The sequence below is a fragment of the Heterodontus francisci genome, chromosome 48, assembly GCF_036365525.1.
Source record: "Heterodontus francisci isolate sHetFra1 chromosome 48, sHetFra1.hap1, whole genome shotgun sequence".
In the NCBI taxonomy this organism is placed as follows: Eukaryota; Metazoa; Chordata; class Chondrichthyes; order Heterodontiformes; family Heterodontidae; genus Heterodontus; species Heterodontus francisci.
Window position 1 is genome coordinate 12,135,469 of NC_090418.1, and position 14,086 is coordinate 12,149,554.

At 45.2% G+C, this 14,086-nt stretch overlaps 1 protein-coding gene across 1 annotated transcript in view; it reads left to right on the forward strand.

Moving 5' to 3' along the window:
• LOC137357473 (insulin receptor substrate 1-B-like) overlaps nucleotides 1-10,562 on the forward strand; it is a 75,296-nt gene extending 64,734 nt beyond the window's left edge. The window contains exon 3 of the mRNA XM_068023818.1: nucleotides 5,422-10,562. Coding sequence (XP_067879919.1) covers nucleotides 5,422-5,429 — 8 coding nt within the window. The 3' untranslated portion in view covers nucleotides 5,430-10,562. The remainder of the gene's footprint in view (nucleotides 1-5,421) is intronic.
• Nucleotides 10,563-14,086: the final 3,524 nt, after the last annotated feature.

The window sequence follows — 14,086 nt, forward strand, 5'->3', positions numbered from 1 at the left end:
TTAATCTCTTCTGCCCTCTGCACTATCACAAACGATCCCTTTTGTTCTCTACCCCACCCAACTCCCCCTTCACTTGCTTAAAACCTAATTCTTTTCTAACCTTTGCCAGTTCTGATGAAAAGTCACAGACTTGAAACGTGAACTCTGTTTCTCTCTCTCCACAGATGCTGCCTGACCTGCTGAGTATTTCCAGCACTTTCTGTTTTTATTTCAGTTTTCCAGCATCTGCAGTATTTTGCTTTTATTGATAGATTTTTGTTGGATAAGGGTACTGAGGAATCTGGAGCAAAGGAGTTAAGGTACAGATCAGCTGTGATCTAACTGAACAGTGAGGCAGGCTTGAGAAGCTGAATGGCCTCCTTCTGTTCCTACCTGAACCTTTCTCATTTTATTTTCTGAATGGTCAGTGATCCTCTGAACACTGAAACTAGGGTCCATAAATGTCAGTCACTAATAAATCCAATGGGGAATTCAAGAGAAACGTCTTTCCCCAGAGAGTGGTGAGAATGTGGAACTCGCTATCACAGGGAGTGGCTGAGGTGAATAGCACAGATACATTTAAGGGAAAGCTGAATAAACACATGGGGAGAAAGGAATAGAAGGATATGCTGATAGGGTGAGATGAAGAGCAGCAGGAGGAGGCTCGTGCATAGCATAAACACCGTCTCAGGCTAGTTTGGGCTGAATGGCCTGTTTCTGTGTTGTAAAATTCTCTTAATCAGGCAAAAATTGACAGTGATCCAAAGAAGGTGACATTTGGAGGGGTGACCAAGAGCTCGGTCAGATAGTTGGGGTTCTCAGGAGGGTCTTTTTTGGCAGTGAGCCCTGTGGCCTCGGAAATGGTAGCCAGAAGAGTGAGCGAAGAAAGCAGATGCGAAGGATGGAATGCAGAGTTGCCAACTCTGATTGGACTTAATCATGGAGGTTTCATGACATTACTGTTTGCCTCCAACCCCCCAACACTTCTGCCATTGGTTGCCTGACACGTTGATCCTCACAGTGTCTGCTTTCTCATGGCCACTTGGAAAGACAGTCTTTGTTACTCAATTGGATGATTCTTGACTGTCAACCGGCCCAACTCCAATATTTTTCCAATGAATAAATGGAGGTGCTCAAAGAAAAGGAAAACAATGTACATGTTTTTAAAGCCCCTGTGCTTCTTTCTCGCAGCAGTGGACCTGGAGATTAATCTTTAATTCCTGGAGACTGCAGGCCAATCCTGGAGGGTTGGCAAGCCCCCACATGCAAAGCAGTGCCTTGGGGAGTGGGCCATATAATCAAACAGTTAAAATGGGAAAGATGGGCAAAGCCTCCAGTGGGCCCAAGTTGTTTGAAGACCTAATAAAGAAACTTAAGTATGTCCATTAACTCAAAACAGAAATCATGACTCACGCTACAAACATCCCCATAATTCAAGGCCTTGTGTCAGATAGTGTTTCATTCATGTGGCGTATGTATGGCCATCTATTTAACTGCAGCCTTCACTTTCCATGAATCTCATACAGATTTAGCTGGGTATATACTTAACGGTTTTATATATAAACTTGTATCTCTTTCAGCACAGAAGCTATTTTTAACGGTCAGTGAGTCGTACTCTCTCCTCTGACTCAGAGGGCCGTGCGTTCAAGTCCAGAGACTAAAGCCTGGCTCAGGTATAAAATTAAAACCCGACTCAGACCCGACCCAACAAGAGCCAACCAGAGCCCGACCCGAGAACCGCCAACCAGAACCCGACCCGGGCCAGAGTCCTTTCATTTTTTTAAATGCCCGACCCGACCTGAACCCGACACATGTAGTCGGGTCGGGTCTGGTCGGGCAGCCAGGCTTTACTGCAGAGTGCGGATTCTGGACTGCACGTTTCCCACTTTGACGTCCTGAATGTTCATTTGAAGATTACTTCCTGGAGCAGGGTAGCACAGTCCTCGTCCAGCCTGACCCGACCCGAGCCCGAATGCTGGACCCAGAAGAGAGACTTGACCCGACCTGAACCCGCCACATGTCATCGGATCTGTTCGGGTTCGTGTCGGGTAGCCACGCTTTACTGGAGACTTGAGTGAGAGAGTGCTCCGCTGCGCTCATAAGTGCCCTCATTCGGATGAGATGTTAAACTGAGGCCCCAACTTATCCTCTCAGATGGACCTAAAAAAAAAAATCCCATGGCCACTATTCAAAGTAGCGTAGGAGAGTTCTTCCTTGTGTCCTGAGCATAATATTTATCCCTCGACCAACATCACTAAAACAGATTATCTGGCTATTATCACAGTGCTGTTTGTGGGATCTTGTTGTGCACAAATTCAGTGTTCTTTCCTGCATTACAACTTCACAAAGTACTTAACTGGCTGTAAAATGCTTTGGGATGTCCTGAGGTCGCGAAAGGCGTTATAGAAATGCAAATCTTCTTCTGTTTGAACAGCCCACATCAAAACTCCCACCGTAATGAGAATCTCAGCAACAAATGTTCATTAACCAGGACTCTGGGAGGCCAGAATCTGTGACCTGATTCCCACCTGACAAATCCAGCTCCCACACCCATTGATGAGAATATTGGGTTTTCTGCATGTCTTTAGGACATGGGGGAGACAGCAGCAGGACCGTTACCCTGGCAACGATCGCCTGGCACCCAGTGGCACAGTAAGCAAAGGGAAGGCTGAGGGGTGACCTGATAGAGGTCTTTAAAATTATGATGGGGGTTCGATTGGGTAAGGTGTTTCCACTTGTGCGGGAGCCCAAAGATAGTCTCGAATAAATGCAATAGGGAATCCAAGAGGCACTTCTTTCCCCATAGAGTGGTGAGCTATCTCATGCAATAGTTGAAGCAAATAGTAGATGCATTTAAGGGGAAGCTAGTTAAGTAGATGAGGGAGAAAGAAATAGAAGGTTATTGCTGATAGATTGAGATGAAGTAGGGTGGGAGGCGGCTTGTATGCAGCATAAACAGCATGGACTAGTTGGGCCGAATGGCCTGATTCTGTGCCACTCATGGAAAAAGAAAGACTTGCATTTATATAGTGTCTTTCACAACCTCGGGCTGTCACAAATTACAACAAATTTGCACAGTTGAAATAATCAGGTGGGCAGGGGAGGGGGTTCCTCACCCTCAGCTCCATGGATGCTCCACTGATGAGATTACAGTGAAAAACTCTTCACATCAACAAGCATTGATGCCTTTCTGTGTGTGTGTGTGTGTTTCTCTGAAAAAACGCTTGCTGAAGTCATGTTACAATATTGTCTTAAAAAACAGCTGCAGTCCAAGAGCTTCACTGTAGATGGAAAGGGGTCCCATTCAGATAATATTTCATTCTTCCCCTGGGGTTTTTTTTTCTGATCATTGATGGGGAAGGTAGCGGAGGGTGTTGTGTTTGTCACTATTGCAAAGTTGGTCAATGCACTGGCCAGTGGCCAGTTGGACAGTGGAAGCTGACTGTACATTGAAGCACAGATTGTACCAGATTATAATTAAGAAATGATGGTCGCGATCCTTTGCCTTGCCAGACAACAGAAGGCTGAGGGAGTTCATTCCAATCGAGGAGACTTTTACAACTCAGTAATGTATTACTGCGACGGCCTGTCACAACTCCCGTCCATTCACTCCTATCACTTTAGGCTCTGTCCCCTCCAGGTGCAAGGGAATGCTACAATTCCAAAATTAGCATCCTCCTGTTCAACTCCCCTCCATGGCTCTGTCCCCTCCTTAGCTCTGTAACAACCTCTGTCCTGACAACCCTCCAAGATCTCATCCCTTTGCTTGCTGATCTACACTGGCTCCCAAGCTGACAGTGTCTCAATTTTAAAATCCTCATTCTTGTTCTCAAGTTCCTTCATAACCTTGTGCCTCCATCCCCCCACCCCCTCCCCATCTCTGTAACCTTCCTCAGCCTAACAAGCCTTTGAGATCTCTGCACTCCTCCAATTCTGGCCTCTTGCGCATCCCCCAATTTTAATTGCTCCACCATTGGCAGTAGTGGCTTCAGCTGTCGAAATCCTAAGCTCTGGAATTCCCTCCCTAAATCTCTCTGCCTCTCTTTCCTCTTTTAAGACACTCCTCAGAACCTACCTCTTTGACCAGACTTTTGGTCACCTGTCCTAATGTCTCCTGATGTAGCTCAGTGTCAATTTTTGTTCGATAACACTGCTGTGAAGCGCCTTGGAATGTTTTACTATATACAAGGTCTTATATGAATTGCAAATTGTTTTCGTTGGAAGAATGCATAGATTCTGATTCAGAAATCTGACGTAAAGCCTATTTTGAGCATAGAAGATGTTAAAATCTGAAGTAACAACCCATCACCCATTCCCTGCTTCAACAATAGGTGAGAGTATCACCCACTGTTAGTGTTTCCAACTCTGGTTGGCTGTATTCCTGTGACCTCTCACCTCGAACCACCCTGCCCCTACACTCACGCCAATGGTCCATGCCACAGTTAATTGGAAAGGAAACAGAGTCTTTGTTACTGCATTTGATGATTCTTGACTGCCAGTCAAGCAGCCTTTTGTCCCCTATCCCTGATACTTTTATAACTAACAAATTAAATGTTTAAAGAAAATGAAATAAACACAATTTTGTTTAATACCACCTATGATTTTTCTCCTGGGTGTTTCTCGCAGCAGTGCCCTGAAGATTAATCTTCCATTAAGAGACTCTAGGCCAGTACTGGAGGGTTGGCAACCCTATCTAACATGGTCACCCTTCCTGTTCTCCATTGACTCCGATTCTACTCCTCTACTGCCACTTGTATTACTCCTACATTTTGACTATTTCATCTTCGTGCCCAGTCAGAAATAATAGTGCAGACCTCAAAAGCCTTAATTAATAGCGAAGTACGCACACCCCAAAATATTAAAACTCCACTTTAACTCTCTTTCTCAGAAATAATATTAATGTAGTCTTCCTGAAATCTTCGCCCCTCCTTTCGAGTGGTGTTCTAGTTCCTGGAGATTGGGAGGGGCGGTGGTGGTGGGGGGTGGGGGGGGTGCTCAAATCATTTGGGCAGTCCTCAAAGATAGGCCTTGACTGTAGATGAAATTGTGCGTTGTCTGTATTTGGGCTTGGAAGCCTTGCAGTTAACGCATGTTATTTTTGGCCTGTTTTAAAATGGGATTGCCTTGAGTAGCGCAGTCCTTAACACATTGATCTAAAAAGGGCAACTGCACCAAGTTAACCCTGGGCAGGAGCCTGAGGCCTAGCCAGTGCTGGCAAGGAGGCAGCTATTGTGATATCATTATCTTAGTAACAAGGGGATGGCATTTAAAGGCATCATTTGGTCAAGTCAAGCACATTAAAGGTCTTGTTATTGACTGGCATTGGGCCATTTTGTCTTCATCTTGCCAGGCAGAAGTTTCTGCTGCAGCTGGCAAACCTGTTACCATGGTAACCCCTCAGTAAAGCCTGTCTAAATTTGCTTTTCTTCCTTTTTCCTTCAGATTGTTGATATCAGGCACTCCCTCGCTTTCTGAAGTAATGAGGGAATGCTCTACAACCAAGCAGCTGTTCCCCCGAACCTCATCCAATCTACGTTTACGACTGAGAAACGATTTTCAGCCATTTCAAGCTACAGCCAACTCACCTCAGGAGCCGGACTTCAGAAATAAGTTATTACTTTAATTTTGCACATTGAGATAATTCTGCACCATGGACAAAGCACTTAGCCACATTCTTGGTGTGGTCCGAACTGCCATCATGACTTTCAGTGGAGGAAAATTGGGTGGGGGCGTGGGGAGCAGAGAATAAAAATAGTGCCAACTCAATCTTCAGATGGCAAGTGTCCTATCAACTGGACACAATCTGGACTAGCTTTCTTTCCTGATTTCTGGATTAACTCCTCCGTGCCTGGTCACAGGCCGACATAGGAATGTTGAGTGGCAAGTTGCAGCAAGACTTGGCATGCAATTCACATGTCCCCAACACCACCTGCACTGCCAGCAGGGCCTAATGTTCACAACCTACCCTTGCCTAACTCAAGAACATTGCCATTGTGACTGTCTTTGATGCTTTTATTTAATGTTACTTTTTAAATCAGCCAGACTCAGCCGATAACGCCTTTCTGTAGAGGGAGTGCAGATGTTAAGCCGATCAATTTGAACCTCCTTTCATTTTCATGCCCCCTCCCTTGCAGCTAATCATGAAGAAACCTATAAGATAGTTGAAGAGGTGACATTTCCAGTGCCTTCTAAATCCAACTTTTGACAGACAAAGATGGCCAACCTGCCTTGACTGGAATGGGCCAGAAGCCTGTCTCAAATACCAGCTCAAACTTCACCAGCACAGTGGCGTATCCAGCCAATGCCATCCAGGTGTCACATATCCTACATGCAGAAATTGACATCTGAAATTGTAAAGAGCTCTGGCGCGCGTTTTCATTTTTAGAAAAATGGTAGCCACGTGTTTTCCCAAACCTGTAGCAAGTTCTTGCGACGACCGAAGGGGTCTTGGGCCTAGGGTTGCCAACGCTGGTTGGCCGTATTCTTGGAGGTTTCATCACACATGCCCTCCCGACCTCCAACTGACTCTCACTGCCGCCATCGGTCACCCAGCATGTCCATCCTCCTCAGGCCCTGCCTTCCTGCATCGGTTGGTCAGTGAGCAGACTCTTAATTACCTGATTGGATGATGCTTGACTGTCAGTCAAACACTCCTTTTTATCCTGTCTCCCAATGTTATCATAATTAATAAATGTTTCATAAAAATGATCATAAACAATCACTTTTTAAAATCCCTATGACTTTTTTCTCCCAGATGTTGCTCTTAGCAGAGTCCCGGAGATTAATCTTCAGTCCCTGGAAACTCCAGGCTAATCCTGGAGGGTTGGCAACCCTTTGTCAGGCTATGTCAGCAGCCACTGCTGTACCCAGTAGTTGGAAAATAGGAGCCGCTGTGAATTTTTGCCCAATTTCCAGGCAGAGTTAGTGGAGGCATTTTTACAATGGGATGATGCTTTGCACCTGGATGTCTCTTACCTTGTCACATGGCTGCTCAGTGAAATAGACTGTTTAATTATTGCGCTAGTGACATTTATTGTTAAAATATCAATGCTGCACCAGCCTATATTTGCATTATATTGAAAGGATTGTCCCAATCTGGTGCCCATTGGACCTGGTGATTAGCCAAAACAATTCCAGTGACTTCACAGCTAAGTGGAGTTCTTTGCACCTCTGCTTTCCATTTGTTTGCTCTGTTTTTGCATTTCTCTTTCCACCTGTTTCTGTCTCCTATTTCATGCTCTTTCTTTCTCTTCTCTCATCTCTCACTCTTTCTCAAATCTCTTATTCTTTTGGTCTCATCTCTCTCTGGCTGCCCTGTCTCTCTCTCTCTCATTCTTTCTTCCTTTGTCTCATCTTTCTCATATATTCTCTTGTTCATTCTCTTTCTCATTCTCGTTCCCTCATTCTTTTTCTCTCTTGTCTCTCTTTTCCTTCCTCTCTTTCCAGCTCTCTTCTTTCTCAGCCATGATCTTATTGAATGGCAGAGCAGACTCGAGGGGCCGAGTGGCCTACTCCTGCTCCTAGTTCATATGTTCGTATGGTCTCTCACTCCTTGTGGATGAAGCTTCTCTTCTGCACTGGGATGGCCTTCACCGAAGACCTGGCTGTCACCACCTCCCCCCTGCCGCGCACACACTGGGGGGAATCATAACCCAATCTTCCAGCGTTCTTCATACTGGAGACACTGCCCATTAGAGCCAGTCACACTTAACCATCCATCCAAAACCCACCCACGTTTGTTGGAATATGGAATGTAATAACTAAGAAAGATTAGTTACAAATTTATAATGAATATATATATGTTTTATTTTAGTTAAAATGATAATTTAATTAATAAGGTAACCGGAGAGTAGTCAATGCTGTCTGGGAACCATACCCATCGCTGCTCATTAATGTTCACAGTTTGTGCCTCCCATGATCAGCTACCCAACTTTCACCTCTCCTTTTCTGAAGGTATTGACTCTTGGTGGGTTATGGGATTAAATGGGAATCTGCCACACACACACACACACACCCCCATACCCTGCCCCAAGTGACTCTACCTCACATTGAAGTCCAAGCCTTGGGTGTCAGCAGGCTTGTTGACCATGGGAGGAATCACAGCCCAGCCCTGTCCTCACAGGCATCCACGCACACACACTTCCAGCAGAGAGTAGTGGATAGCCATCAGGAGATTAATCCTAGCTGATTCACTCTCCCCACCACAGATTACAGGGCACATTGTAGCACCCCTACTATCACCTCAGTGAGAATAGGTGACTTAGTTGAGTTAGAGTACTGTACACCCACTGGTCTGTATGACTCGATACCCACATTGGGTGGTGCATTTAATAACTGGGCCTTCAGGAGAACTCCTCCCAACAAGATTTATAAAACTTGGATTATCCTTCTCCTTCTGCAGCCCTTTAATCTCAGCTCCAACACAAGTAGATTGACTCCAGTTACAAGCTTCATCAGCTGTCAGCTTGGGCTCACCCTTATGAGCAGCGCAAACCATATCATCCCAACAACTGAAAACCCAGGACAGTCCATTAAAAGGACACAAATTGATTGTATATCTTACAGAAGAACTGTTGCATATGGTGCATACTTTCTCTAGGTGCTACACCTTTTTGCTCACATGTTCTCCCTTACACTTACACATAGATACCAGCTCCTCCGTGGCTAGCGCACATCTTTTCCACAGAGATTTGTGCCGTGTACAGTCGCTGCTATGGTTACCTCACCCTCACAAATCTATGATTGATCTGGTCTGCCTTACAGGTTAACTTTGTGTGCTGCCAGTTACTTCATCTGGTTAATGTCAAGCCCTGGTTACATGGGATACCAGGGCCAGCTTTATAAAGAACAAGATTATGTTAACGAGAAGTGTGCCTCGTGGGTGAAGGTCAGAGGTTGAGGTGGCAGGTACCGTGAAACCATGCCCTCCTCCTAATTGCCCAGAATTACATGAAAGCAATATGAATTGCTTGCATTGTAGGGGAAAGTATGGGAGTGTGGGCAGTGACATTGAATTGTGAGCAACAGACTGGGTAAATCTATGTCTGCTTGTATGCATGGGCTCCATAAAGGTCATAGGATCGGTATGTAACAGACTGCAATTGGGAACTCAAACTTTTATTCATAACAGACAGTTGCTGCCTTACCTACCGAACATGCCAGGTTACCTCTCACTCTTCTGTGCCTGTTCTTTAAAGGTTTTGACCGCCCACACGACTCGTCTTAAAATCATCGGCACCTCCTTAAAGGGGAGGTGCCGCCACTGATCAGTGCTTATCCACACAGGGAGCCTTAAAGTGGAGGCTAACTCTATGGCTAAACCCAGTGACCAGCCATAGGAACCTCTTCAGCCTACCAACATTTTTCATCCTCATTATTAAAATCCTCTGATGGAGCTGCTCCTTTGACGCTCCCCCAACATCACATTCTCAACACAGAGCGAATGCAGTGAACTGACGTCAGCCGGTTGGAACCCCTGTTTCGTTTTACGTTCAGTACCATTTTTGTTATCCCACCTCTTCCCTGGAATCACCAACTCTGGTTGGACGTATTCCTGGATGTTTCATCACATGACCCTCTCCTGTCCTCACACACTCATGGCATTGGAAGCCCAACATGTCCATCATCATGGAGCCCCACCATCTCACACCAATTGGATAGCGAACAGACTCTTTGTTACCTGAGTTCATGATTCTTGGCAGCCAGTCAAACTGCCAATTTTTTTTTTTGCCAATCTTTGATATTTTTATAAAGAAAATGTAAAAAGAAAACCATTTTTTTTCATGCTCCCTTTGACTTTTTTTCTGGATTGTTCCTTGCAGCAGTGTCTTGGAGATTAACCTATAATTCCTGGGGACTCCAGGGCAATCCTGGAGGGTTGTCAACCATCTGTCTCTCCCTCACACGACTTTACACTTTCCTGAATCGAATTCCGTGACATTTTCTTGAAATGCCTTGCAAATCGAGGTTTTATTAAAAAAAAGTAACTCCTTCGGCCTTTGAACATCACATCATCCTGTGGCCTACCCAGCATGTATTGTGTGACTGAGGAAGCAAAAGAGTGAAGATGATCTCTAAAGTGCCTATCTGCAGGACAGCAATTAATATTTTCACATTCTTTCATTTTATTTCCTTCCTTAACTTGTCCCTTCTGGTAAACTTCAATGAGAAGAAGCATTTAAGATATGGGTGGTTTGTTTATTTTTAAAAAAAAGGATTTATGAGGCTCCTTTCTATTCTGTTCTACTCAAACTTACTGTACATACCACACCTGTTGATAAAATAAATTCCCGTTGGCCTATCATGGAGCCCAGTGATTTTTACTGGATGAATAATTTGTAAAGCAACCTGTGCTTTTTATTGTACAGATCTCTTGAGTGAAGTATATAACCTTTTTTTCTCTTCCAAAAAAGATTGCATTTTAATGTTTGCAGAGAAACACGGTTGTCTGATTTTTATGGCAGATTGCATAGCGATGCGTCAATGCTTGTTGCAAGACATTTCATGTTTTCTCTTGTGTCGATATTGTCAGATGTCATTAATGCTGATCGGCAATAAAGCTTTCCCTGTATTATTGACGGTGACCAGCTGCAAGTCTTTTCTAATTTAACCTTTCCTGGTGCAGGCCAGTAAATTTCTCTTGGTTCATTGATGAGTAGAAGATATTGTGTCGACACAGTTACGTAGCTCAGAAACAGCTCATTTAGTCCAACTGGTCTGTGCTGGTAGCAAATGTTATTAACCATCTCTGGGCCTTAATATAGTGACCCCTCACTGGTATGTTGAATGGGATATGTGGACTCAGCACAGACATAGGATGATACCTGAGTTCCTCCTGCAATTTGCATCCACACTGGGTAGTCCATGCAGAAGCTGAGCCTTTGATAGCACAGGATGTGGAGGCTCTGTGTGGTACTTCCATTGGCATTGGAGGAAAGAAGCATTTTAAACATTTCAGCATTCATTATCTTTCCTACTCACCTGCTGCATTTCCAGACTTGACTCTCGCTTAAATAATCCAACTGCTTCCCTCTGTGTCTCTCTTTGCATCCTCCAAGGAGTCCGCCGAGGCACTCATCACTGCCTCCAAACGAGCAGCAACCCCAGTTGTTCCATTCTACTCTCCTCACCTTTCCCTGTTCTGTGCCTGCCTCGGGGCTGATCTTGCCAACCTCCTTCTCCTCCATCTCATCAGTTCCAGCTCTAACCCCGTGGACTCCGCCAGTGGATAAGCTATCACGGCCCCCCTCCGCCTCTCCTTCCACGTTCACATGTGAACGAGGCCCTTGCTGCCATTGAGCTTATTGTGGATGATCACATTCACATCATAGGCTTGATGGAGACATGGCTGAAGGATGATGACAACTTTTCTCTTAATGAAGCTTCCTCTGGCCATACCTTCCACCACTTGCCTCTTATGCCTCTATGATGGTGGTGTAGCCCTCATCTCTAAATCACACCTTGGGCTCTCTCCCTATTCCTCTGGCAACTTCTCATTGCACATCTCACCTTGTTCCACCCCTTATGCCTATCACCATCTTCTTAATCACCCTCCCTTGCCTCCTCCGCGTGGACTTCTTTGTCGCAAAGATTGAGACTGTCCATTCAGCCTCCTCTGCTACTTCCCTTCTTTCCCGAGACAGTGGGCCAAACTTGCTCTAATGTTCCCAGCTGCCTTAACCCTGAACTCACATCTTCCTCTAGATCCGAGCTCATCTTGTCCATGAGATCCACCTCTTTCTCCCTCAACCCAATTCCGACCAAGCTGTTGACCACCCAACTTCCCTTTCTGGGCCCCATGTTAGGTGATATTGTTAACGATTCCCTCTCCTCAGCCATTGTCTGTCCCTCTTCCTGCCACCATCACCCCCTCCTCAAAAAACCCATCCTTGACCCCCCCCTGTCCTTGTAAACTACCAATCCACCCCCGAATCTCCCTTTCCCGCCCAAAGTCCTTGAACATGATGTCACCTGCCAAATATATGCCCATCTTTCCTGGAACTTCATGTTTGAATCCGTCCAGTCAGGTTTCTGCCCCCGGCTCGGAACTGAAACGGCTCGGATTAAAGTCCCAAATGACATTCTTTGTGACTATGACTGTGATAAACTATCCCTCCTCATCCTTCTTGACCTGCCTACATAGTTGACCACACCACCCTCCTCCAACGCCTCTCCACTGTCGTCCAGCTGTGTGAGACTGCTCTCGCCTTGTTCCATTTTTATCTGTCTATTCATAGCCAGTGTATCACTTGTAATGTCTTATCTTCTTGCCTCTGCATCATTGCCTGTGGAGTTCCCCAAGGATTTACCCTTGGACGCCCTCATATTTCTCATCCATATGCTGCCCCTTGACGACATCATTGGATAACACAAAATCAGGTTCCACATGTACACTGATGACACTCGGCTCTCTCTCTTCAATAACTCTCTCGCCCCCTCTCCTGTTTCTGATTTGTCACACTGCTTGTCTGACATATTGGATGAGCAGAAATTTTCTCCATTTATATATTGGGAAGACTGACCTTTCTGATGAAAAGTCACTGACCTGATAAGTTAACTCTGCTTCTCTCTCCACAGATGCTGCCAGACCTGCTGAGTGTTTCCAGCATTTCTTGTTTTTATTTCAGATTTCCAGCATCTGCAGTATTTTGCTTTTATATTACTGAAGACATTGTCTTTGGTCCCTATCACAAACTCTGTTCCATGTCCACCGTTTCCATCCCTGGCCACTCTCTGACATTAAGTAAGACCATTCGCAACCTCAGTGTTGTGTTTGACCCTGAGCTGAGTTTCCGACCACATATCCACATATCCATCACAATGATTGCCTCGTTCCATCTCCGTAACATTGCCTATTTCTGACCCTGTCTCAGGCTTGACTATTCCAATGCCGTCCTAACCGACCTCCCATCTTCCACCCTACATAAACTTGTACTCATCCAAAACTCTGCTGTCTGTATCTTACCTCACTCCAAGTCTAATTCACCCATCACCTCTATGTTCGCTGATCTACACTGGCTCCTCTATTTTAAAATCCTCATCCTTGTTTTCAAGTCCCTCCATGACCTCGCCCCACCCCACCTCCCCCGTTCCCCCTGGCATTTCTGTAACCTCCTTCAGCCCTTTGAGTTCTCTGCACTCCTCTAATTCTGGCCTCTTCCGTTTCCCTGATTTTAATCGCTGTACCACAGGCGACCTTGCTTACTCTCTGGAATTCCCTCCTTAAACCTCTCCGCCTCTCTCTCCTCCTTTAAGAAGCTCCTTAAAACCGACCTCTTTGATCAAGCCTTTGGTCACCTGTCCCTAATATCTCCTTATGTGGCTTAATGTCAGAAATGTTTTTTTAATAACATCCCGTGAAGTGCCTTGGGACATTTTGTTACATTAAAGATACTATATAAATGCATGTTGTTGTTAAAGGATTCCCATTTAGATAAGTTCCAATGGAGAGACTCATTTAAAAAGGGATCCAAATGTTAAGTTCCCCCCCTGTAAAGGGGACCTGATGGTAAATGTCCCTTTTAAAAGAGCCCTGATAGTGAATGTCCCCTGTAAAGGGACCCTGATAGTGAGTGCCCCTTTTAAGACAACGAAGATCCCTCCTAAATGTGTTCCTGATTGTTTAACCCACTCTTTAAGAACTCTTAATGCAGTCAATATTTTGGGGTCACTTTTCCCGAGGTACTTTTTGCATTGTTGCTTCCTGCCTGAATTTAATCATGTTGTAACCAGTGCTGTGTACACTGTGCGAGGTTAGACACACTATGTGCCAGAACCTAACGCAAGACACATGTTTACTCAAAACATGAGCAGTGTTCTGTTGTTGAGCCTCCTGTTAGGGTGAATTCAAGGTTCCAGCCCAGTTTTATCAAATAAATAAAGGACACAGGTGCTCATCCTGTTGGAATCGGTTAACCTCTGATCTTTCAACTTTCCGGCCTGCGTTCCAAACCAGCCTGAACAGTGCTGAATGTCTCCGTTTTTGGGAAAGCATCCTCGGTGAAATGAGTTTGGGCCGGTATCCCACGAGTGGCTGGCCAACTGTACATATACTGACCCTCATTGGGCAGGTTCTCTTTCAAATGCTCATTTAAGTGAGATCACGGAT